Genomic DNA, 24,575 nt, shown 5'->3' with positions numbered 1-24,575 from the left:
TCAAAGTTAAAAAAAAACACAAACACCCAGAATAAAGTCCTTTAATTGAAATAAACACAATTCTTTATTGTTCTAAATTAAACCATACTTACCATCACGCCCATTCCAGCTGAAGCCAACGATCTCCTGCAATAAAAGTAAAATAATAAACCAACATCATTCTTACCTTTCCATGGTTCCCAGGACGGCGTGTTTCAACACTATTCATAACACGCTTTAATTCACTCTTTGTCTCAACCAGAAGATCAGACACATCCATCCCACTAGCTCCACACTTTCTTAACCAGTCTATCTGCCTGTTTAAATCATTAAATCTGCTCTGATAAATAGCAGCTTTTTTATAGCCCCATTCCCACCCAGTCCCACCATTCAAGCACACATGCAAAATTCCTCTTACATACTCTCCACTCTTTATATTCTATTTTTAATTCATTCATCACATCCTAATCTTCTAACAATCTTACATTCAACTTCCATATCCCACCCCCATACACATCATCAGTTACACTAAACACACCTCTCAAACACTCATGATCAGAAAAAGGTACAACATTTTGTTCAAAATTCATACACAACATATTTTTGGAAAACAAAATTTGATCTATTCTGGATACAATACCACCCCTATCAGCATGGTATGTTGGCGGTGGTGAGATGCCAAATTCAAGAACAGCAGCATCTAGAAGGGAGAAATCAGAAATAAGATGGGAAAACTTTTTACCAGTTATGTAACAATTCCCTTCTGTGATGCTATTAAAGTCCCCAACTAAAACTGTAGGCATTTTGCCCGGAAGAAACAAACTTAATTTTACCAAAAGAGCCAGCCGCTCCTTTTTTTTGTCCTTTCCTGATGGACAGTACAGATTAATAATTCTAACCCGCCTCCCCCTATAGCTAACATATGCAATTATACATCTACCCACCTCTACTACCGTGTAGCTATCAAAACTAATCTCCCTGTTACCCATTAATATCCCTACATCATCATTCCTATTAACACATGAGCCGGACCATACATGCTGTCCGTAAGGCCAGTTTTTATCACTTGGAGAGTTCACAATCTGCATTTCTGAAGACAGATCTATTTTGCCTGACATTCAGGGACGCAAAGCCCCAACCAGCCTGGGGAGCCATAACATGATGGTATTATATACATGAAGACAAACAGGCCACTTCCTCTTCAACCGTTTTCGTCTTCCATCTGGAACTGCAACTCCTCTAATCTGTTTACGTCTGCGGGAATGCCTAAAAAAATCACTGGTGTCAGGAGAGAAGACATTCTGAGGGTAGCTACGTTCACTCACTGGACTTAAAACATCTTCACCCGTGTCTGCCCAATCAGTTCAGGGCTTCTTACAGGAAGTTCCAGGCTCTTTGACCTCCACAACTGGCCAACTCCTACTCAGTGGCTATCCAAGATACACTGGGGGACTTACCAAGAGAACCTTCCAACTCCCCCTCCCCACAGACATCAGAATGATGAGGGAGTTAACACTCAACTTCAGCAAGTTCCAAACTCGGCACCTCTGGGCTGGGAGACTCCATTTTGGGCAAGGCCTCCTCATGTGCATCCATGATTTCAGGTTCATCATTAAGATCCAGGCCTGTAACCTGTGAAATGTCAACAACAGCAGCAAGGGGCGCAGCCGCCCCACCTGAGGCCTCAGCATAAGACCTAGGACTGGTCCTGGCCTTACAGTCCCGATACTTATGGTCCTCCTCACTACAAGCATTGCACATAACAGGATTTGTGCAGTCTCTTGTCATATGGCCAGAACCATTGCAATTCCTGCAAGTTGGCATCTCCCCACAACTATCCTGGGTATGCCTGAAATTCTTACACCTCCAGCAGTATATCAGGGCATCTTGGAAAAAACAAAAAACACTATTCTTCCCAATTGAAAAATTAAGAGGGGGGGTAATGGATGCCTCCGGGGCATTGGGGGTCTATCCCAAATCTCTCAAAAAATTTGTACTTCCCGGTCCAAAGCCCTTCTCCATTCAGGACCCTGTGGGAGTACTAAACATAAATGCAATGTCTCTTTAAAAATAAAGTAATGTCATCCAGGCAAACAAAAGGGTTGTGCATAAAAATTACAAGTGGGACACCCCCCTTAGAGTAAAGCACAGTAAATGTAAGACCTTCCAGCAAAGGATTTGCAACTCCATTTGTCAGGGCAGTAAACAAATTCCGGCAAGCAGCCATAGAAGATAGTACCAGCACATACCTGCCTTCTCTCCTGAACTCCTGCAGGCATATTATCTCAGACTTGTGAATCTTCAGGATGTTATAAAATACCATGTTGACCAAATATCCCAATGAAAAATGCAACTTCTTAACTTCAGCAATTTCAATCCTGAATCCATTTTTGACCCAGCTATCACCGGTCCCAGAGAATTGAAGCTTGACTCCCATTATCCACAGCTTCCAGAATCTCCCTCCCGATACCTCCTGGCTATCTCCCAAAAGCAGCGACTGGCTTAAGCCACCGAAATGGCGATGCCGGAAGACCAAGAGACAGCACTCAAGGTGTTCAGAAGACTTTGTACCTCATCAGTGCAAAGCGTGAGTTCTGGTTTGACTGGATGAGAGGCGTCAGACCGGTATCTAAGAAGTAACGTTTCTCCTTGCGTAGAGCGACATGCTTAGCACGTCAAGGTGAGGAGATTTTTCAAGCCGCAATGCTCCTCTGGGAAATATGCAAATCGTCTCTCGTTCTCTTCCTGTCTGAAGAGACAATTTGTAAAATTTCTTTGGAACTTTATTGGGGCTTCATATCTACCATCTGGACTATCCTGCATTGCAACCTTTCATTAATTTTTCTCTGCCGTCCATGTCAAGGGAGATTAGCTACAGTGCCATGGGTTGTAAACTTCTTGCTTATGCTAGGCACCATAGACAAAAGACTATCCAGATCTCTGTAGATGGACTTGTAAACTTCAGATCATTGATATTTTTCAAAAATTTTGGTTTTCAAATCCTCAGACAGTTTTCTTCTCTTTCTGTTCTCCATACTTAGTGTGGCACACACAGACACACAATGCATAGATTGAGTCAACTTCTTCCCTTTTTTTCTAGTTTCCAGGGTGATTTTCATATTGCCCATACCTGCTACTTGCCACAGGTGAGTTTGAACGAGCATTACATGCTTGAAACAGAATTGTTTACCTTCAATTTTGTCAAGGTGACAACAATTTTGTTCTGCCCTTTTTTGGAGTTTAGTGTAAAATTATGTCCAATTTGCCTTTTTTTTGCTGTTTTTTGTGTTGTTCCAATACGCAAAAAGGAAATAAACATGTGTATAACAAAACATGTGGAATTGCAATATTTTTCTGGGAGAAATATGTCATTTTCTGGAACAATTTCAATGGTGCCAACTGTATATATGCAAGAACAAACAAACACAGTTTTTAAAAAAAGCAGTTAGGTGAAAGCATGTACCTTCTTTTTACAAGACCCAGCTGTCAGATTTTGTTAGGTAGTCTAGGTAGTCTTAAGCAACACCATATTAACATAAGATACATGTTAGCAGCTTGTCACTTTTTACAGTATGATCCCATCCAAATATTTTACCAACAATCACATTTTTTATCTTTAAACTTCTAAAACAGTCTATATGATGTGAAAAATAAGTAAATAAATCAACATATTTGATGGTAAGAATTTCCAAAATATGAGGTAATTTTAAAAGTAAATTAATAGGAAATAAAAACAAATATGTAACATACCAGTTATAAATGTAAACTTCCTTTACATATACTTAATTTAATCATGTATCTGGGTGGCTGAGTCTCTCTGTTCCATACTTTTAAGAGTTAAAGAGGTTGTCCACTGTGGCACCCGGCTATCACAGGTACCACAGGACCCAAAAGGGTGCATGGATGGACTTCTCCACAAGAGGCCCTCATTACATACAAACACCTCCACCCTTTCACCTCATACCACCAGAGGGAGCACGTTACTGATATATATATGGAGGGTGGAGCCAGGCAGTTCAGTCAGTCAGAAGTTCAGTTAGTCTGAGGAGAGCATGCTGACGCTGAGAGTAGCGAAGACACAGCATGTCTGCTGCAGTATTGAGGGCCCCGAGTGTGGCCGGAGGCAAAGAGGAGAGGAGAGAGGAGTTGAGGGGGCAGAGGAGCATCATAGGCTCACCCCGAGTATACAAACCGGACACCGGGTCCGCGCCTACAGGGTCCCTATATACCCAGTAGGGATCACCGGCATACCAGGAGGACTACCAGTCCCTGGCCGACCTGAAGCTAAACCCATTACAGGACCAGGAACCACGAAGGCCCCGGCACCCAGGGATAGTGGTTGCCAGTGGAAGGTCCTACTACCAAGCGACAGGTGAAGAGAGCAACACGACACAGAAGCTAGGTCCAGTTGCAGGCTGGCTAGGAGCTTAGAGAGAGGGAGACACGGACCAGGAGGCCCTATACCCGCTCACTGGGGAGAAGTCCTGAAGTGAACCCTTCCTACCGTGTACCCTGGACCGTACCTGACATCCGCACCAGTAAAGGTATTGAAGCGAATCCCCTGTCTCTGTCAGTTACTCCTGCTGCGCCATCCCGACTGCACTACAAGCCCCAGCATCACCACCCACCGTCAAACTCTACACTGCCCTGAGGCCCGCTCCACCTGTGGGGAGCTGTTCCATCCTAGCTGCCTATCAACTGCCTCAGAGGTCTGCAGCAGTGCTGGTACAAATGACCAGAAACCACAGGTGGCGTCACGATCAAACTACAAATCCCATATAAACTATCCCCTTTTTGTTGACCGCCCTGGGCCACGGACCGGGCCAGCCACTGTGACATATTCCCCCCCAGCATCCATAGGCCCAGACACCGAGTATCCCACTGCCCTGGGGGCGCGTCATCCACTACTCAGATAACCCCTTCCCAATCACTATGTTTCCTCCAAGTAAAATAATAACAGTTAAACATTCCTTTGGTGCCGATGTCATTTCAACGGTGTTGACACTGGCTCTTCCAGGACTCGTGTGTTTTCATGTCACGTGATCCCTGCATCCAATCAGTGGCTGCTTCACTCTCTCCTCCTTCGGACATATCAGACATCCGGAGGAAGTCAGAGAGTAGCCAGAGAACTGACTTTCTCTGCATGTCAGTTAAATCCGGAGGAGGGAAGAGTGAAACGACCGCTGATTGGCCTAAGGAATCCTGACTTAAAAATGTCACGTGAGCCCTTTTAATTCCAGTGGCGACACCGATGTAGTGGCGACTACACCAGAGATGAGTATAGCTGTTATTATTTTACTTAGGTGAAACCACTTTAAATAGAACCTTCCACCTTAAACAATAATTTTTCATTTAAAATAAATATTGCTGTAAAAAAGGGCCAATGGACTAATAAATATATATATATATATATTTTTTTTTTCTTTACGGCATTACAGAAACATGGGCCTTTGAAGGCTACATGAAAATTTCCTATTCAGCCAAAGGGACGTTAACTGAGATTCTTTTTGAGGAGTTCACTTTTTCGCTGAGAAAGGAGAACTTGAGTTTTCAAGCATAATGCCAGTAACGTTCTGTCACATATAGCAGGTATTTTTACAGAGAGCTGTATGTAGCAGCTGCTGCTCACACAATGCTCGCACACTGTAGCTCTTCTCCTCTACCAATACTGTAATCACAGTACTGCACAGCACTTCTCTCCTGGTGCTATAATGACAAATAAGGAGTGAGAAGTTGTTAGCGTGACCAGGTATCAATACCTGTAGGAGTTCCATCGCACTGTATGTGACAAATTCCCCTCAAATGATGCTCACATGCTGTAGCTCTCCTCCTCTCCTTGCATTGTAATGACATTACCTTACAGTGCAGCTCTCCTCCTCTTCCGGTGATGTAATGACAGCATGTGACTGGAGTGAGGAGTTTTCAGCATATGCAAGTGAGAAAAGATCATTCTGAAAAAGTCTCTCCTAACCTTCTCTACTGGTGTTTCCTTTTTTTCCAAGCATGATGCTGCCATCATATGATTCGGTAATGTCATACAGGGGAAAAAGCAAGCGCCCTTAGTGAAGAATCGGTGTTAACTCCCCTTAGTTGATTTGTACAATTTGCATATAAACTAAAAAAAGATGTTTCTGCCATACTGTAGAAAAAAAACCATTAATCAGCCCCTCTACCCATTTATACTGGTATATAATATAAAAAATATTGTGAAAGGTCCTCTTTATGTGTTAAGTATTATCTCATTCTCTGACTTGCTCAATTAGCATCTATTGGGGGCAAAGCAGACCCTCCACTGTTGATAATCTTGGAGAACTTTCTTATTGCTCCCACCTCCTCCAAGACACTACCATGGTCTCTCAGTTTCACAATTTTACAACGTGGTCCCTCCACAAGGGTAACATGCTACGTGATCGAAATTGAAATACAGATTTTTATCTGAACCGCAAATGCTATTATCTCTATTAGCAAATGTTTTTCACAATTTTCTTTAACTTAAGGTGCTGACAGGCTTCATCTGGTGGAAGTATGTTAGACTTAGTATCCTTAATGACATTATAGTTTAAAATAAACTCATTGCTGAGCCTTATTTTACCACCTTTGAAATTGTTTAGAGCTCACCAAATGTTCTACTTTTTATACAATTCCAGCCTGGATTGAGAAACAGTAGGATTGCGGTATAATATAGACTGTGGACAGACATCGAGAGAAGGTTTTCATTTAATTTTCTATCCACATTGAGTTTTTTCTCCTTGTATTCCTGCATTGGTAAGTGTTCACACTGGACATTTCTCTTTTTTGTTTTTATGTTTTGTCCTATGGAGCAGCTTAGCCCTTTTTGCAAGTATGATAGTATACACTGCAAAGCAATGAAAATTGCACAACCACACACAATACAATACCAATGTAAGAAGTAAATACTAAAGTAGTTGTATGTCTTAAGGAAAGTATACTAAATATATAGCATTAAATTGATTGTCCGATCTAAAGCTGCAGTAAAGTTTGCAGACACAGTCACCAGAGAAAACAAGGATTCTATCAAAACTGTACCAAACGGTCCAGTAAATGACACACATCACTAAAATCAGGCTTTCTGACATTAAATTGTGCTGCTCTCAGATTACATAGCAACAACCTGCTGACAGATTACCTTTAAAACCACTTTAAAAAAATCATATTTTCTCTTTTTCTTCAATACACCCCTTCCTTCCTTCCTCTCTCTCTTTTCCTTGTTATTATGTTGTGATGTACCTAAAGAGGATGTCTGGTCTAAAAATACATGTCTGCAGTAACTCTATGTGACTGCAGACTTGTGAATCCTCACATTGCGCGCACTGCATGCTGAGAGGATTCTTCGGTATCAGCGGTCATTCAACTCATTGTAAATTGTCCTCTGCTCAAATAATTATTAAATCTGCCTATTATTAGAATTGTGAAATGTGCAAATTCTATGTTTAATAAAATATTTTCTAAAATAATAAAACGGCATATGCTCAAGCTTTTTGATATACTTTATTATGTTACAATCTTGGAGAGCAGAATAAAGGCTGATGAGACCATCTACATCAATAGATGTTAATGCACACATCCTATTCACTGAGAGCAGTCTGTACAGTCAAACCTGCTCAGTATGTTAACCAATATTGCAAAACATCCCCATATAATAGAATCTTGATAATACCGTTGATGTAAATCAACATTTTCACAAGTACATTTAGATATATCTATTTTCTTGGTAATTGTCTTTAGTTTAAATAACTTACTATATTAGAATTTTAACATTTTGCAATGAATATGTAAAAATTGCTGGATTGCATCATTATTGGAGATGTCTGAATTGTGCTAAGGACAGGAATAATATTTTCTGTCCTCGAACTTGCTGTCCATTCAGTAATCTCACTGGGGGATACATTGTTGAGAGCTATTCCCAGTCTTTGACTGAAATTTTAGAACATTAGTAATAATGCATATGCAATGAATTTCATATTGTTATTATTTTACACTCAAGTCTTTGTACTATACACAATTTCATAGACATGACTGCATTTAGTTAATTTCTTATTCAAAGAAAATTACATAATTAAGAAAAAGGTCATGTACAAATTTGCAATTATTTTTTTTATTGTTCATTTGCTTCCTAAACACAAAATTAAGAAACTTTTGAAATAATCTTTATATTATTTTGCTACTGCAGAGGGTCTGTAAGTCTTAATCCATCAGAATGCACTTATCTTTAATGTCTCTCTGTCTACTCTTCCCTCTTCCCTTCTCTTGGGGTTAGAGATAGAAGCAGGGTGTAAGTATGTGTTATACACAGTAGATAATAGTGTAGAGGAGTGCTCCCCAACCTTTCTTACCTTGAGAGCCACCTTCAACTCTGAGAAATAGTCATGAGCCGCATACAGTGCCCCCATTACTGGTATGATAACAAAACTTACCCACAGAAAGCATACCAAGACTATGTACCCAGATCCATTGTATGTGGTATGCTTGCATCCAAGGTTTCACACTTTACCCCCATTTGGTATTCCTCCATCAAACAAACTCACAACACTATTCAATCAAGCTTCAATCACCATTCTAATTGGCATCATCCTACCTCCAGCTTGCCATATTTATCCCCTCTGCCTGTATATGTGCATCAATATCAGAATTTTGCATCACCATCTGGAGACTTGCTCTTAGCAACTTACTAGACCTCGTGCTAAGGCATCAAGCTGACAGACATGAGCCACACATCATGGACCCACGAGCCACATGTGGCTCCCGAGTTACATGTTGGGGATTCCCTGGTGTAGAGGATGGGAGCATTCATGCTCCAAAGTCCCCCATATACATTAGATGGCTGTCGGCTGAATGATGGTTCAACTGATTGTCTGGCCGGCAGCTATTTTGGGTTTTTTCTCTCATACACAGTGGCACTCATTTGGCTGTTGTCATTATCAGCAGATTTGGCCGACATTAGCCTAATGTGTCTAGGCACCTAAGGAAGCAGGGAGAAAAGAGGCTGTAGACAAGAAGGAAAGCACATGAAAGAGACAATAGTGCAGAAAAGAAATTTTGCTGACATATGAGAGCCAGTGAAGCACCATGAGAGAACAGCGCCATGGCGCATAGAACTCACATTCGCAATGTATTACAGGGAAGGAGACAGCCTCAAGAGAAATCTAAAAATAAGAGTACACTACATATCAGGGAGTCTGAAAATCAATGATGGAATAAAAAATGAAGATTGAAACTTTTAAACTAAAAGTAACCATTATTATGAAAAACTCTCTTATTTTCTTACAAAAGTGCCTGTAGCCTTTATCCCTTGAACGACTGGGTTGATTTCCATTTTTGCATTTTTGTTTATTCCCCCCCTTCTTCCCAGAGCCATAACTCTTTTAATGTTTTATCCACATAAACGTATGAAGACTAGTTTTTTTTGTTGGATGAATTGTATTTTTTTAATGACACCATTCAATTTACTACATAGTGTACAGGAAAGCAGGAAAAAAAATTCCAAGGGGCGAGAAATTGCAAACAAAAAAATGCAATTCTGATCTTTTTTGGGAATTGTTTTCATGGTGTAAATTCTATGGTATAAATGACCTCAAATTTTTAGTGGAATTGCAGTGAATATAAAAACACAATTATGGCGTTCTTGAATTTTTTTTGTTTATGGTGTTTACCAATTGGGTTAATTCTTTTTATATTTTGATAGATCTGACTTTTCTGAATGCAGCGATATCACATATCTGTATTTTTTATCTTTTCTTTTAAAGAGCTAAAAGGGAGGTGATTTGAAATTTTATGTTTTTATATTTTTTTCATATTTTTTAAAACTTTTTTTTTACTTTTCACTTTTCTTAATAGTCCCTTTAGGGGACTTGAAGCTGCACTCATCTGATCGCTTGTGCTATCTTCAGCGATACAACACAATCACTGTATATAGCAGAAATCATGGTCTCCTTTGAAGTTTGGCCACAGGAAGGATTTCAAAGGAACTCCAAAATTACAAGCAGGGAGGCCTTCAGGAGACACGTCCCCATGCTGGCGCTTTTTAAATGCCGCTGTGGGCTAGAGGCAGATCCTGGCTGTAAAAAAGAGCCACGACCTACCAGTGTTTAGGGTGGGCTCACCCCTTTATCATGTATGGCCCATGTTGAAAAGGGGTTAAAGAAGATCTGTCATCAGATTTCACAATAAAAACTGCACAAATTATTAAATTGATCTTTTAGCCCTGATTAGTCGGCTACTCTTTTTTTTTCTTTTTAAATCCATGTGACTAGAACTGTATAATACAGTTTAAAAGTTTACCCATCTATTAAAATGGACTCATAAGAAGTTAATTTTAATTTCAGATGGAAAAACGTTCAAATACAGCCATTCTAACATAGATTTTCAAAGTAAATATGCTAGCTTCATCAGATCTGATTTTTATTTAATAATTTGCTTTGTGGAGACACATCTGCTTTAATAGGTCTATTTTGATTATTATAAGTTACGATTTTATATTTTGGCTAACTACATTTTTTTCAGCCAGATCGACAATACTGTCTGTAATACTGTGCTAAACAAGTTCAGACTAGACAAATAGAGGACCTGAGTCTGACATAATAATGTGCCTCTAAAACACCAAGCCTCAAAGTTTATTCTAAACTGACTTTAAAGCTATTAGAATATATTTTTTATAGGTTGGTAAATCTGTTAATATGTCCTATATGCAATAAACACAATCAACCTTAAAGGGGTCTTCTGAAGTTTTTCAATTGTTTTCATTTGTTAAACAGCATAAAAATAAGCAAGTTTGCATTTGATCTGCTTTTTTTATCTGCTGTCATGCAATGAATGCTTTAATCTTTTATAGTGTAGAGCTGGTTTCAATAAAGGTTAGCCTCCAGACCCTGGCTGAAAGTGTGCAGTAATTACATTTCAGGTTAACTCATAACATCCCAGTGAACAAAAATTTTGCTTTGGTTCCATTTTCTGAGACATGTAACTTTTAGTTTTATGTCAATGGCACTTTGTGAAAGCTTGTTTTTTTCTGTGGTATGTTTTCACTTTTATTAGTACTATTTTAGTACTATTTTGGGAAACATGCAAATTTGTAATTATTTTGTATACTACTTTTTCTGTGATGTGACATGACCAAAAATGCCAATGTAGGTATGTTATTTTTTTTTCTTTATTTGCTGTATGGGGTGCTTAATTAGTAGCTTTCACTTATTTTTTTTAGTTTTAGTCTTCAAGGGTAGTGCTGAGCGAATTTGTTCGGCATTTCAAATTCGGGTTCGTGTTCGGGGTCCCGGTTTGTTTGCGCAATAAAATCGGCTCTGCCCATGAACATCCCTGATTTGCCACGCTGTCAAGCAGATGTTATCTGAATCACCCCATGATCGCAATGTATCATATAAATAAACAGCATCTTTGATAGTGGCATCTGAACTGTTAAACAGCAATGAGAAGAGTTGATTCCTGTCACTACTGCTAGTATTTGGTGCTAGCCCTATAACACAGCTGGCACATCTGCAACTAACATCAGGCGTTTTGGTATGCGTTCGTCAGGAAGGGGTTGAGATGCAAATAAAAGCTTGGATATTGTATGTACAGTTGAAGCATGGCCCATTTGCTTTCTCATGGAACCCCAGCCTAACATTGGGAATGGTCTTATTGTCTCATTTATACACTGCACACAATAAACTTAAGTATCAATCAGAAATTAAAACCTCTGATGCAAAACAACAGTCATTTTAGGCTGGTATAAAATCTATTCAGGGTCTGAATGAGCCGTCAAGTGCAATTGATACAATCTTTATCCATGTGTTATGTGTCAGCGATGTAACAAGGATAACATTAAATTTTATATCATATTAACATTTGATAACAATGGTTAGTGCTAGTGATGAGCGAGCATGCGCGTTACTCGAGATTTACGAGCATGCTCGGGTGTTTTCCGCTTATCTTCAGCGTGCTCGAATGTTATGTTTGAGTCACTCCGTGTGCACGATTTGCGACTGTTTGCCAGCTTTAATACATGTGTGGAATGCCTAACAAACAAGCATTCCTCACATGAATGTTATGTTTGAGTTACAAATCATGCGACTCAAACATAACATTTGAGCACACCGCAAATACTCGGCGCGCACCCGAGCATGCTCGTTGAAAGGGTTATCAGAACACGCTCGCTCATCACTAGTTAGTGCCATTTAAACTGTTTCGTCTTTTTGAGCAAGTTATAGTGTGTAGTTTTTGTTGTTGTGCCAAATTTTGCACCAGATGCCAATAATCCTATTATACTGGGTCAACCATTGTGCCATTTTCCTGGTATTAGTCATGGACAATGAAACAAAATATAAGCATTTATACCATTGCATAAGGATTAGAGGAAACTGAAAACTCCATTAGATTTTGTCTGGCTAACTTCCAGTTAGGAATTAGAAGCAGCCGCTGTAAAGATCGATATTTATAAAACCTCATTATAAGACAGCAAGGGTATGGTTACAGAATACCAGTCGCCACCTGCAGATCTGCTGACAATATTGCTTCCTATATGCAGAGGGATAATAGTTGCAATATATAACAGTATCATGGGTATAATTGTAAAAACTGACACGTGAATATATCACTTGTATATTATAGAGCTTTTTCGATTCACAGCTCACTCGGTGCGTCTTTATGACAATAATTGTGCCTTCCTCTGGTTCAGCTGTTTTAAATAGAAATTGAAATGTGGTTTTGCTGCAAAACAAAATTTGATAAATGGTTTGTGGGCTAATGGGACAGAGAAAGAAGGCATGCAAGTTTATGAATATTTTAACAGTGGAGGATTTGGATCTCTTGAATAATTACTGAGCCCTACTGTGTGGTACCTATGGTTTTATATTTGTAATGTACAGTAAGTACAATACTCATTTTCGGAAAAAGAATACGGCAAGAGGATACAATTGTAGATAACTCATACATTAAGGTTATTGCCTTTGCTCATCTCACTCATAGTTATACTAGAGAGAGCATATAAGAACAAGCTCTATGCAAGTCTGATACGAAAACGAGAGAGAGCATTGAGTAAGAAGCATTGTAAAGAAACACTATGGAGAAAATGCATTGTACAAATCTGATTGTGCAGACTCCAGGCATGCATGCTTATACGCTCAGCACTCCTCCAAAGCAGATGATATTTCATAGCTTTTGTATAAACCTTACTGAACATCAAATACTTGGACATATTTTATGCATCTCGTAGGACACGGCGTGCAGAACCTTTCAGGCAAGATATAATTTTAAGTATATCACAAACTGGCATAGCATGCAGGTTGGCCAGAACAGAAAGTGTCTCTCGCTCTGACAGTCCCAGCTTATCCATGCTTTACATGGATGGCTATTTATTTTAATGGCACACATGTAATATCACATTTTCCCAGCAGCACCTGAAAAAATGGTTGCCAAGGTCTACATACCCTTTACAGATCAGTGCTTTTATTTCAAAATAATTGCTTTGTACTATGGGGTACTTGTATTACTTTTCTGTGACAGATTGCACTCCTGACTTCCTCTTAAGCCTTTGGAGAAGACATAAACTGGAATATAAATAATGTGTGTGTTCCTTAAACAGTCATTGCTTGTGCTACCTGCCGGCAAAGAGTCAGGGCTGTAAGACAGAAAATGCCAATAAGAATAAGCTTTTTATGCAGTTCCCACGTTAGTGTGATTTCATGTATTTTCTATGTATTCAAACACCTCCAGTAATATGCAAATATCAGCTTCTACCAATAATATTAGGGCTTGATCACACGTTACATTTTTGCCGCATTTTTGCTGTGTTTTTTCAGTGCGTTTTTGTTGTGGGAAAAAAACTTATTTTTTTACACTTTCTGAAATGTCATGCACATGCTGCTAATTTGAACCTTCAAAACTTTTTTTGTTTGTTTTTTTCAAATCTGTAGAATGTCATTTCTTTCAGCATTTTTGCAGCGTTTTTCCTCAAAACCAAAGAAATGAGCCGGAGCATAAGAAGTTATATGTGCAATGTGTAAGAGCACGTTCACACTGTGGCCATTTAGCAGACCAAACCCAAGATAAAAACAAAATGAGCATATACCCTGTAGTAAATAAGTGAATTGTAAAATGACATGTAATAACAGGGTACCTAGTTAACAGTATTTTGATCAAAAAAGCGTAAAAGCCATCCCACCGTGACAAGGTATACCCAATCAGGACAGTCCTGTATTCTAGTATTAAAATCTCACCTAGTGTTAGCCAACCTCAATATAGATGGGGACAGAGCAGGATCAAAGCCCGACTGTTCAGACACCTGAGAATAGGACGCTATATAGATTTTGAGATAGATATTTCATCTTGTCATGGGCAAGCCATGAGGCTTGGTTGTCGAATGATCTGGAATCAGATACCAAGAGAGCTCGTCATAAACAAAGAGGTAAGACAAAGATGTAGTCAGGTCACTATCTGAGGACAGGATTCCAGGAAGATAGCGGATCAAGACAGAAGGGCTAGGCAAACAAATGGTCAGAAGCAAGGTCAAAGGTTGGGTAACAAGAGATATGAGACTGAGCACAGGAAAAAAGGCACACAGACACCATCGAGCATAAGCGACAACTGGCAGTAATTGGAGGCAGAGAGCTAGCTACTTAGCCAGGTAATCACTCTGAACATGAGACAAATGGGGAAAACCCCGCAAGCCCTGGCAACTGGACTGTCACTCAACACACTGACAGTTCTGCATGCTCTGGCCTCCGATTGGATGGCTGAGCTGTCCATCACCATACTGACAGCTCAACACGCCCCTGTCACTCGCTGCGTCCAGACACATCTATGGGAAGAATCATGACACATAACTTCTTATTGGCAGGTGTCTGCACAGTAGGGCCTGTATCCTGCTCTGCCCCTATCTATATCGAGGTTGGCTGACACTATCTGGGGTTTTAATACTAGAAGATAGGACCATCCTGATTGGGTACAACTTTTCGCGGTGGGGTGGCTTTTACGCTTTTTAAAATCAAAATAGCGTTAACTAAGTACCCTATATTATTTACATGTACTATTACTATTTAATTATCTGCTTACTATAGGGTATATGCTCATTTTTTTTATCTTGGGGGTTTTTTTTGCAGCATTTTTCTTGCCAACACTGTGTTTTTTACAGTTGAAAAATCTGCTGCAAATACTAAATGTGTACACATAGCCTTACATTTCAAACAAAACAGGTTTTATGTAAAAGTTAATAATTCTTTAGAATCTGGAAGAGAAGCACAAAACAAATTTTGCTTTTATTACAGCTTTTGTTTCTTTCTGAAGGCTGGCTTTTCAGAAATAATTGAAAATATACAGTCATTTTGTTTTATAAGTGCTTCTCAATCTTTGTATTATTGTTGTTGATGTCATTATTTCATTGTAGACTTCACAAACCTGCACTGATTTTCCACTATGTTTGACTAAGGGCTCATTTAGAAGAGTGTATAATAGTTCAGTGTGTTGTCCATATGCAAGACCAGGCAGCATATGGATTTTGCTATATGCAACCTGCGCTAGGGGTGCCAGGTGTGGAGACATCTAGTCAGTTTCAGTTGACTTTCCAATACGCCACTCTTCTCAAGGAGAGCAACTTTGCTGTCATTAAGCCTAAGGGCTTATTCACGCCTCAGTATTTTGTCAGTATTTTGCATCAGTATTTGTAAGACAAAGCCAGGAGTGGAACTTACAGAGAAAAACTATAATTGAAAGATTGACTTCTCTTCTGTGTTTTGGAGACACTCCTGGTTTTGGCATATAAAAACTGAAGAAATCAAAACTGCTCATGTGTGAATAAAACCTAACACTAATTTGATGCCAGAGACAAATCGTTTCCAAGGCACCAGAGAGATAGTTCTATTCCTTTATTCTTCCAAAACGCATCATAAAAGCAACGTTTTGGCCAGCAAGCGGCCTTTTTCAAGCATAAACAAAATGGCAGATGAAGACACTCCTGGTTTTGGCATATAAATACTGATGAAATGCTGATCAAAACTACTCATGTGTGAATAAAGCCTAAGACTGATTTGATGCCACACAGCCAAGCAGTAATAAGGTTGCTTTTTCTCTATGTGCTTGGCTCAAGTAATTATTGGCCAATTGTATGAGCTGTCCTTAAGGTGCAGAGGGAGATGGATGACTTCCGTTGCATGCCCAAGTGCCCCAAACTATTTGAAGGCATAACTTGTCAACTCCAGAACTGCACAAAGTATGAAGGAGGTCCTCAGTTAGTAGGAAGCTAAAATAGTGTGAGAGGGGGGTCCTCATTCAGTTAGGGGCTAACACAGTGGGGAAGATTGGCCCACCCACCAACTAGTAAATGGGCCTTCCTTTTTAATGGACTTTAGGCTACACTAGCAGCGCACGCTTTACAGTAAAGTAATATTTGAGCATATTTTTCCCTTTCAATATTTTTTTATGCTGACAGAATGCGCTTGTTAAAAATATTGAATCTGCTGTTAATGTCCCTCCCCACCTCCCCTCTTTCATGTATAGCGCTGTGACGCTGATGCCAGTCCCATGATTGTATATCTGCTTAGTGGTGATGTTAATACAGCAACACACGTGTCTTCGTATACAATCAGTGAGCTGAGCGGCTTGTGCCGACTACATCAACAGGGTCACTGAGCTCAGGAGATGCCTGTAGCTTCATGTGCACTGTTGAACTGACAGACACTGCTGCAACTGGTAGATATTCACTAAAGCAGCGGCCGATATAATTATTTATTCTACTATAGGGGAGAGTGATAATTACTGAAAGGGTAGAATGTGCTTATATTTACGGGTCATTTTACTGCAAGGCATTGCTAAGATTATACCCAATGGGAGGCTTCATTTTATATTTATACTCCAGGGGACATCAGTATACTGCAAAATGTATATATGATTAGACCCTGTGGAGGAAAAGGATTTACTGCAAGGGGTCAGCATGCTTACACATACATAAATATATTTGTAAATGCTTGCCTATATGTCTGTAAGATGTGCTGCCTGTTGAGTGTCGCTATGTATGTTTGCATCAGTGTGCATAAGTAAAAATGTACATGTATTTTTAAATATTCTCAAATAGGATATATTTACTAAGTCTGTAACATAAATTGGGACGTGGGCATTGAAGGAAATAGCACCTATGCGAGCCATACATGTCAAATAGGCTGTATTGCCATGGCAAATTATTGATTTTCTCAGGTATTTTCTTGCAGCATGCTCTGGGAGTAGCTTTTTTACAAAGTCTATTCTGTAGATTTCACTACATGGAAAAAAACACCAAATAAGGAAGGAATCCTAAATCAATTTTCTAAGATATAAAAAAAAAGTATATGTCTAAGGAAAATTGAGTAAAAATTCAATTATAGGCACTAAAGGGCAGTTTTGCACAGGGCATCATTCAGCGTAAGTCCAGCCTTGAATATTGACAACACACTGACCAATGTGGTAGTTCACATAAACGTTTTACACATGAACCGATGGCATGCATGTAAATGTAATGTATTACTTTGATCCATATTTTGCATCAAACTCACTCATTATAAGTCAATGGATGCGCAAATTTGGATCATATACCATCCGGGTTAATGTCTGTAAGAGTATATAGTACTTATATCTAGTAACAAAAAATTGATGACCTATCCTTAGGAGAGGTCGTCGGTATCGGATTGGTGCGGAACACTCCCATTAATGGTCATTTAATCTGTAAATGACTGAAACTAAAGACTGGTCTGATAATATGCTGATCAGACATGATATCTACTTTCTACTGCTGTCTACTAGTTTTAATACAGTATGGATGAAATCGAATATTATTTCCATGTATTAGACAAAGTCTCACCACTGTAACTAACACAAATCAACGGTAATTTGATCTTCTTTTAGTATATACGTTATTATCATAGAAGATGTTTGAACAGGTATTTTAAATCTACCGTCATTTCACATGTGGATGACTATCTAGTACCTGACATGTCTACCTATAGACCTAAACTGTCCTCACCAAGAAAGCATGGTGTAAGAGGATTCCTGTATCAGCAAGTAAATGCATTTTTGTGTAATGAAAACAATTACAATTTTCTAATATACTTTCTGCATTATTGCCACAGCTTTCAAGATCTCTGCTTGCTGTCACTCAATAGGAACTTTTATTGTTTACTTTTTGTGCGCAGTCAGACTATCTCATCCAGTGGCTCTCTCGACCCAGGCGTGACAGCTTCATATTTTTCTATGCATATATTTCTATCTTACCCTTAGAGTATAAAGACCTAGCCTGGTCATGTGATGGATGCAAAAAAATATATACTCCAGCTTAATGTCTTCGTCTCTACTAAGATAGGACATAATCTAGTAGGCCTGTGATATCTGCTTTAACAGGATTAACCCACAAATACCATTTATCACCTAATCACAGGATAGATGGTATGATAGTTTAGGGGCCAGCTGTAGGGACCTCTACAGTCTTAATAACATATGCCCTATGTGAATGGAGTGGAAGTTGTGCTTGTGTGACCACTGTTCCATTCGCAGTCTGTCTATTAGAGTGGTCGTGCCATCAGTCCCATGGACCCATATAAGTTAAGTGGCGGTTACTCATAAGAACTACCACACCATTCACACACGGAACCCCTGTTCTTGAATTGATGAAGAATGCATCAGTCAGACTCCAGTGATTATAAGTCTACACCTAATGGTGGATAGGCAATAAGTGTTATGTGTGGAATGATCCCTTTACTTAAGGCTTAATGAAATACAGTTTATCGTTATCCCCAGTTCTATGATTACTTACCATATTTTTCTGTTGTTCACTACAGGTGGTGATCATCCACTTCATTCTTTCCTCTGGAAGAATTTTTATTTAAGTCCGAGGTAATGAAGTCTATCTTGGATGGCCTGGCGGACACTACATTTAGAACAATTACCACTGACCTTCTCTATATGGGAGCAAATGAAGTTCAGTATGAAGATACAAAGAGCGATATTTCAAAGCTGGGTTATTTCCCACAGAAAATGGCTTTATCCTCCTTTCAAGAGAAAATAATTGATGGGCAAAGTACTCAACATCTGGATGTATTTAATGGAACTGATATTTTCAACAATACTATAACTTCTTTTAAAGACCGTGAAGACAATGTACAGTGCGGGAACAACTTCATGGACATGGAATGCTTTATGATTCTTACCCCCAGTCAGCAGCTAGTTATTGCTGCCCTTTCCATTACCTTGGGTACATTTACTGTCCTGGAGAACATGCTTGTGCTGTGTGTCATCTTGCACTCGCGTAGTTTGAGATGCAGACCCTCTTATCATTTTATTGGCAGCTTGGCAGTGGCCGATCTTCTAGGCAGTGTCATTTTTGTCTACAGTTTTGTTGATTTTCATGTTTTTCATCGGATAGACAGTCCTAATGTTTTTCTGTTCAAACTAGGGGGCGTCACGGCTTCATTTACAGCCTCAGTTGGCAGTCTGTTCCTTACTGCAATAGACAGGTACATCTCAATACACAGGCCTTTGTCTTATAAAAGAATAGTCACCAGGACAAAAGCTGTCATTGCATTCTGTATGATGTGGACCATAGCTATAGTCATAGCTGTTCTTCCTCTGTTAGGATGGAATTGCAAAAAGCTCAAATCTGTATGCTCTGATATTTTCCCCCTTATCGATGAAACATATCTAATGTTTTGGATCGGGGTAACCAGTGTTCTTCTGTTGTTTATAGTGTATGCATATATGTATATATTATGGAAAGCACACAACCATGCTGTGAGAATGCTGCAACGTGGCACTCAAAAAAGCATCATAGTTCACACATCAGAAGATGGCAAGGTGCACATCACTAGACCAGACCAGACTCGTATGGACATTAGGTTAGCCAAGACACTGGTACTAATACTAGTTGTGTTAATAATTTGTTGGGGTCCTCTTCTTGCTATTATGGTTTATGATGTTTTTGGGAAAATGAACAAGACAGTAAAGACAGTGTTTGCCTTCTGCAGCATGCTTTGCTTGCTCAATTCAACTGTGAATCCCATCATCTATGCCCTTCGAAGCAAAGACTTGAGAAATGCATTTTGTAGCATGTTCCCTTCATGTGAAGGGACTGCGCAGCCTCTTGATAACAGCATGGAGTCAGACTGTCAGAATAGACATGCTAATAACAGTAATGTCCACAGAGCGGCAGAAAGCTGCATTAAAAGCACCGTTAAGATTGCCAAAGTGACCATGTCTGTGTCCACGGATACAACTGCAGAAGCAGTATAAGACAGTCATAATGTCAAAACTCAATCCAGGAAAAAGCTTGCCCCCTTTAACACTGCTAAAATGCAGAGGAATATATCTAGTAGCATGTCTTCTATCTATAAAAACTGAAATAATGGGACATAACGTCAATTGACAGTAACGTCAATGCCACTTACAATTAATTCTCTTACTCCCCTTAGTTTAGAAAAACAAGAGCACTAATTTTATTATACAAAACTATTTTTTAATTATATAGTTTGATAGTTTGATTTATTTTGAAAACGAAGTGAACTGAACAATTCAGATATAGATTTACATTTTTTAAAGCATTGTTTTGTAGTCTTTGAATATCTGTGTTGTCCTTCTGGACCTTTTACTTATGTATTGTACTTGTCAAAAGGAAAAGAAAACAATACTGGGAGACTTTTTTTTTTAATACCTCACATTACTTGTACAAAAATTTACCCTGAAATAAAAGGAGTTAGAGGTAATCTTCTAGTTTGATCATCATAAGAAAAAAAATGGATATGATGTACTATACTTGCACAATACATGGTAACCTTAGTATGCATTTGGGCTTTTTATGGAATATAGAATGCTGTTTGACATTGAGCATCAGTATAAAGCTAATTAGAGGGGGAGTGGGACTATAACGGATATACAGTTAAATAACTTCCCATTGACAGGCACGGACAATGAAGGCCAATGAGTTTGTGCAAAGAAACACACTGTACAATGGTATTGTGAATATTAATGTACTTTTCCTAGAAATAGGTTAGCATCGGTAATATACTGTACTGATATCCGTCATGTCCTACATGTACAGGATATCTCATGTAATCTATTCAAAAACTACAACCTTGTAGTAGGTTTGTTCTAATGTCACAACTAATTGTATTTTGTATGTATAAGTCAATGTAACGTGCATGTCTCTTTGTAAATAATGAAATAGGTCATCGTATTAACAAATGACCGCTACTATGACTACGTATAACTTATAGCTCTTGTTGCACTATTTGCACATGAATTCAGTTTCTAAGATTGAGTTCTTATGAGGATTCAATAGGACTAAGAATTACTTTGTAATTCCTGTATTAGTTATTGAGACCTCTGAACAATAGTTTGCGAAAGAACTGCTTTTTTTCTTGTCTGAAAATAAATAGCACATTAATATTCCCCAAAGTAAAAGGTAATATGTGAAGTTTTTCCACTCACATTAGAATTTATGTGCAACCTGTATATTGTCAATTTATTAGAAACGCCAATCGTTGGAAAGTAATAGCATTAAAACATGAATCCTTGATTAGATTTTCCATTGGCTAATACATGGATCGTTAGCTGCACTTTAATACAATGGTACATATAGTTTCTTGATACCGTTGATACAATACAAGCACTATATTAAAATCCCTATTTTTATATCTTTGCATAAATTCCAAAACATTTGCACATTTTCCCCATTGCAAGAAATCACAGCCAACCTGTTGTTATGTTCAATTGGTCACACTGAACTTCCCAGTAGGTCACATTTGACTGTTCATGGGTATATGATATTATTAATGTTCAGCTTAGTGAGATAACCTAATTATAATATGATAATGCAAACTAATTATTATTATTATTTTTAGAGCACCATCGATTCCATGGTGCTGTACACGAGAAGGGGTTACATACAAATATAAGTTACAGTAAACAAACTAAGAAAGGAGAGGTTCCTGCCCTTGTGGGCTTACAGTCTATAGGATAATGGAGAAGGAGACAGTAAGTTGGGGGTTTACAGCAGCTCCGGTGGTTGTGAAGTGGCACCTAGGTCATTGGAAGCTGGAAACTTTCTTGAAGAGATGGGTTTTTAAGTTCCATCTGAAAGTGGTAGATAATCGGACGTATTGAGGCACAGAATTCCAGAGGATAGGGGAGAATTCCAGAGGATAGGGGATACTTGGGAGATGTTTTGGAGGCCATTGAGTGAGGAACATAAACGTGTGGAGGAGAGAAGATACATCATGTACCCATTTATTTATTAAAAATATTTGACATGTGGAGTAATTATAATCATAAATCTCCAGAATATAAAGTTATAATGTAATAAAAAATAATTTTTACAGTTGGGTTTCATTAAAAATGTTGCACTGCTTGGTTTTAAAGGCCTTTTGTTTCCCTTATCGATCAACTTTGATGTGGTCTCTCTGGCCATAAATCAGCTTAAGAGAAGCTGAGAAAACGATAAAGTAAGACAATTACAAACTCGCTGTCAAACTGTCATGGAAGGCTGCCTGATGGATTCTCAGTTAATGAAATCTGCAACCAGCAATAGACAGGAAAACACAGAGGCTATAGAAAGCAAACGGTGCAACATTTTTAAAAGAAACCCAATTGCAGAATTGCAATTGACCTAATACAGCCTTCTCAGGTACAGTTTTGGTATTTCCCATAGAGTATGCTGCTATAGAGTCCAGTATATGGCACTATTTTGACATACGGCCAAGAGCCCAAATCTCTGTTGGAGGTGATTGAGTGGGGGTAATTGTCATAAATGTAGTTCAAAATATATTTTGAGTAAGAAATAAATCATAAACCACTCTTACAATCTTACTTTATTTCTACATAATTGTATGTGATGGTATGAGATTAAGGGTGGACTTCTTTCATCTATTCACCTGGGGAACTAATCAACAATATTGCATATATATTTTATTAATTCATTTATATATAAAATACTTATTTCCAAAGGGGCAATTCTAGATATCTTAAATGATTATAACTATTAAGTGCTAAATGTATTTCTAAAATTTTATATTTCCCTGCAAAAAAAGTCCAATAACAAAAACATCTTTCATGAAATCTTCTTGCATATTTAGATTTACATTTGCAAATTTATGCAATTGTTGTGCTGTGGAGGATTTTTATTTTTTTTTCTTAATTTTATCTATGGTGATATTTTACACTAACGAAAACTGAAACAGATTGAGCTTCATAGCTTCAATGAGATTACAGGTACATGTGATTTTTTTTTCATTATTGCACTGATGAAAGTATCAAATGACACAAATATAGGTAAAATTTGCCATAAAGAATTTTATTATATTATTTATATGCTTATTAAATCATTTATTTGGTGTACATAGCATAGCAGAATAGTGCATTGTTAAATTATTACAGTCACATAATTTTATTCTGTATTTTAGTTATTTAATTCTCCTTTTGAAAAACAAAACCTTAATTGTGATGTATTTATAATATTTCAACATACTTTTCGGTAGAATGGCCCCTTTTTATTTGAGTAATAGATATCACTTAGACTGGAAATCCTTTATTTGTCTAGAAGAAAAAAATAATTCTACTTTTCTAACTCTCAGTGGCATAAAGATAGTGTGACTAATAACATTGGCTCATTGAGGGCAAATATTTTGCCTATAGTTTAAATAATTTTTTTGGCCAAGTGCAGCTGGGAAAGATGAGAATTAAAGAGGCGACATATACTGTACTTTAGACATGTCTTCACCAGCAACTCTGAAAGCAGAACTGCTTACAAATAAGTAAAAAGGAAGCTACATCCTTATAGACTTTAATATAGAGTCTGCTTAGATCACACTGTCTGCATAATGCCTAACCAGGGCCTGCAACACACATTAACATTGGCATGATATTGGCATGATGAGCCACACATTGTAAGAGCTATCGCCCTGATTCATCAAATCAATTATACCAGAATTCTCACGTAAATCACCTTGAAAAGTTGTAAAAATGTTGCAATTTTTGGAGTTTTTTCACACCAGTTTGGCCCAATTCTACCAAAATGGGGCAGGATCAGGGTGTGATGCCACTGCCCATCTAATGTATGAGCTGTAGTGTAGCTTACATCAGAAATCTTAGTCCAGTTACTGTAACTAGAACAAGATTTGGGGTGAGGCGCATAGGAGTGCATGCCACATTTCAGAATAGCTTGATTTAATAGAAGGCATGCACCTATTAATGAATCAGGTACCTATGACTCCAGCATACCCCCTCATCAAGATCGGCGTTAGCAGCGCTGGTATTGATGAATCAAAGCCTATATGCACTTACTTTATCGAGACCAAGTCTCTCCAGGCAGGGTTGCCATTATGGAAGTACATGTAGTACTATTGTTAAGGACCTTAACAAATCAAACCAAACAGACATTCGGCTATCATCTACTGTCCACCAATGATAGTACGAATACCATTATGACAAAATTGAGCCCCTATATTATAAAAATACTATGAGCTCCAGTTACGTTTTGTTTGTACCTTTGCCAGGGATGCACAAATTTTACTGTATAACTAACACAAAGTACAGTAATTAAATTATGACTGTTCCACCCCCACATAGAGGATCACAAA

The 24,575-nt window shown here is 38.4% G+C and overlaps 1 protein-coding gene across 2 annotated transcripts in view; it reads left to right on the top strand.

The window, feature by feature from the left end:
* The window catches only part of CNR1 (cannabinoid receptor 1), a 151,592-nt gene extending 128,803 nt beyond the window's left edge, over positions 1–22,789 (top strand). For both annotated transcript variants that reach the window (XM_073675689.1, XM_073675690.1), the window contains exon 2: positions 18,789–22,789. In XM_073675689.1, coding sequence (XP_073531790.1) covers positions 18,847–20,235 — 1,389 coding nt within the window. In that variant the 5' untranslated portion in view covers positions 18,789–18,846 and the 3' untranslated portion in view covers positions 20,236–22,789. The remainder of the gene's footprint in view (positions 1–18,788) is intronic.
* The last annotated feature ends 1,786 nt before the right edge of the window (positions 22,790–24,575 follow it).

This window comes from Phyllobates terribilis, unplaced genomic scaffold (genome assembly GCF_046119375.1).
Source record: "Phyllobates terribilis strain yellow unplaced genomic scaffold, ASM4611937v1 Scaffold_3__8_contigs__length_932513732, whole genome shotgun sequence".
NCBI lineage: Eukaryota > Metazoa > Chordata > Amphibia > Anura > Dendrobatidae > Phyllobates > Phyllobates terribilis.
This window is presented reverse-complemented; position numbering and strand designations above follow the sequence as displayed.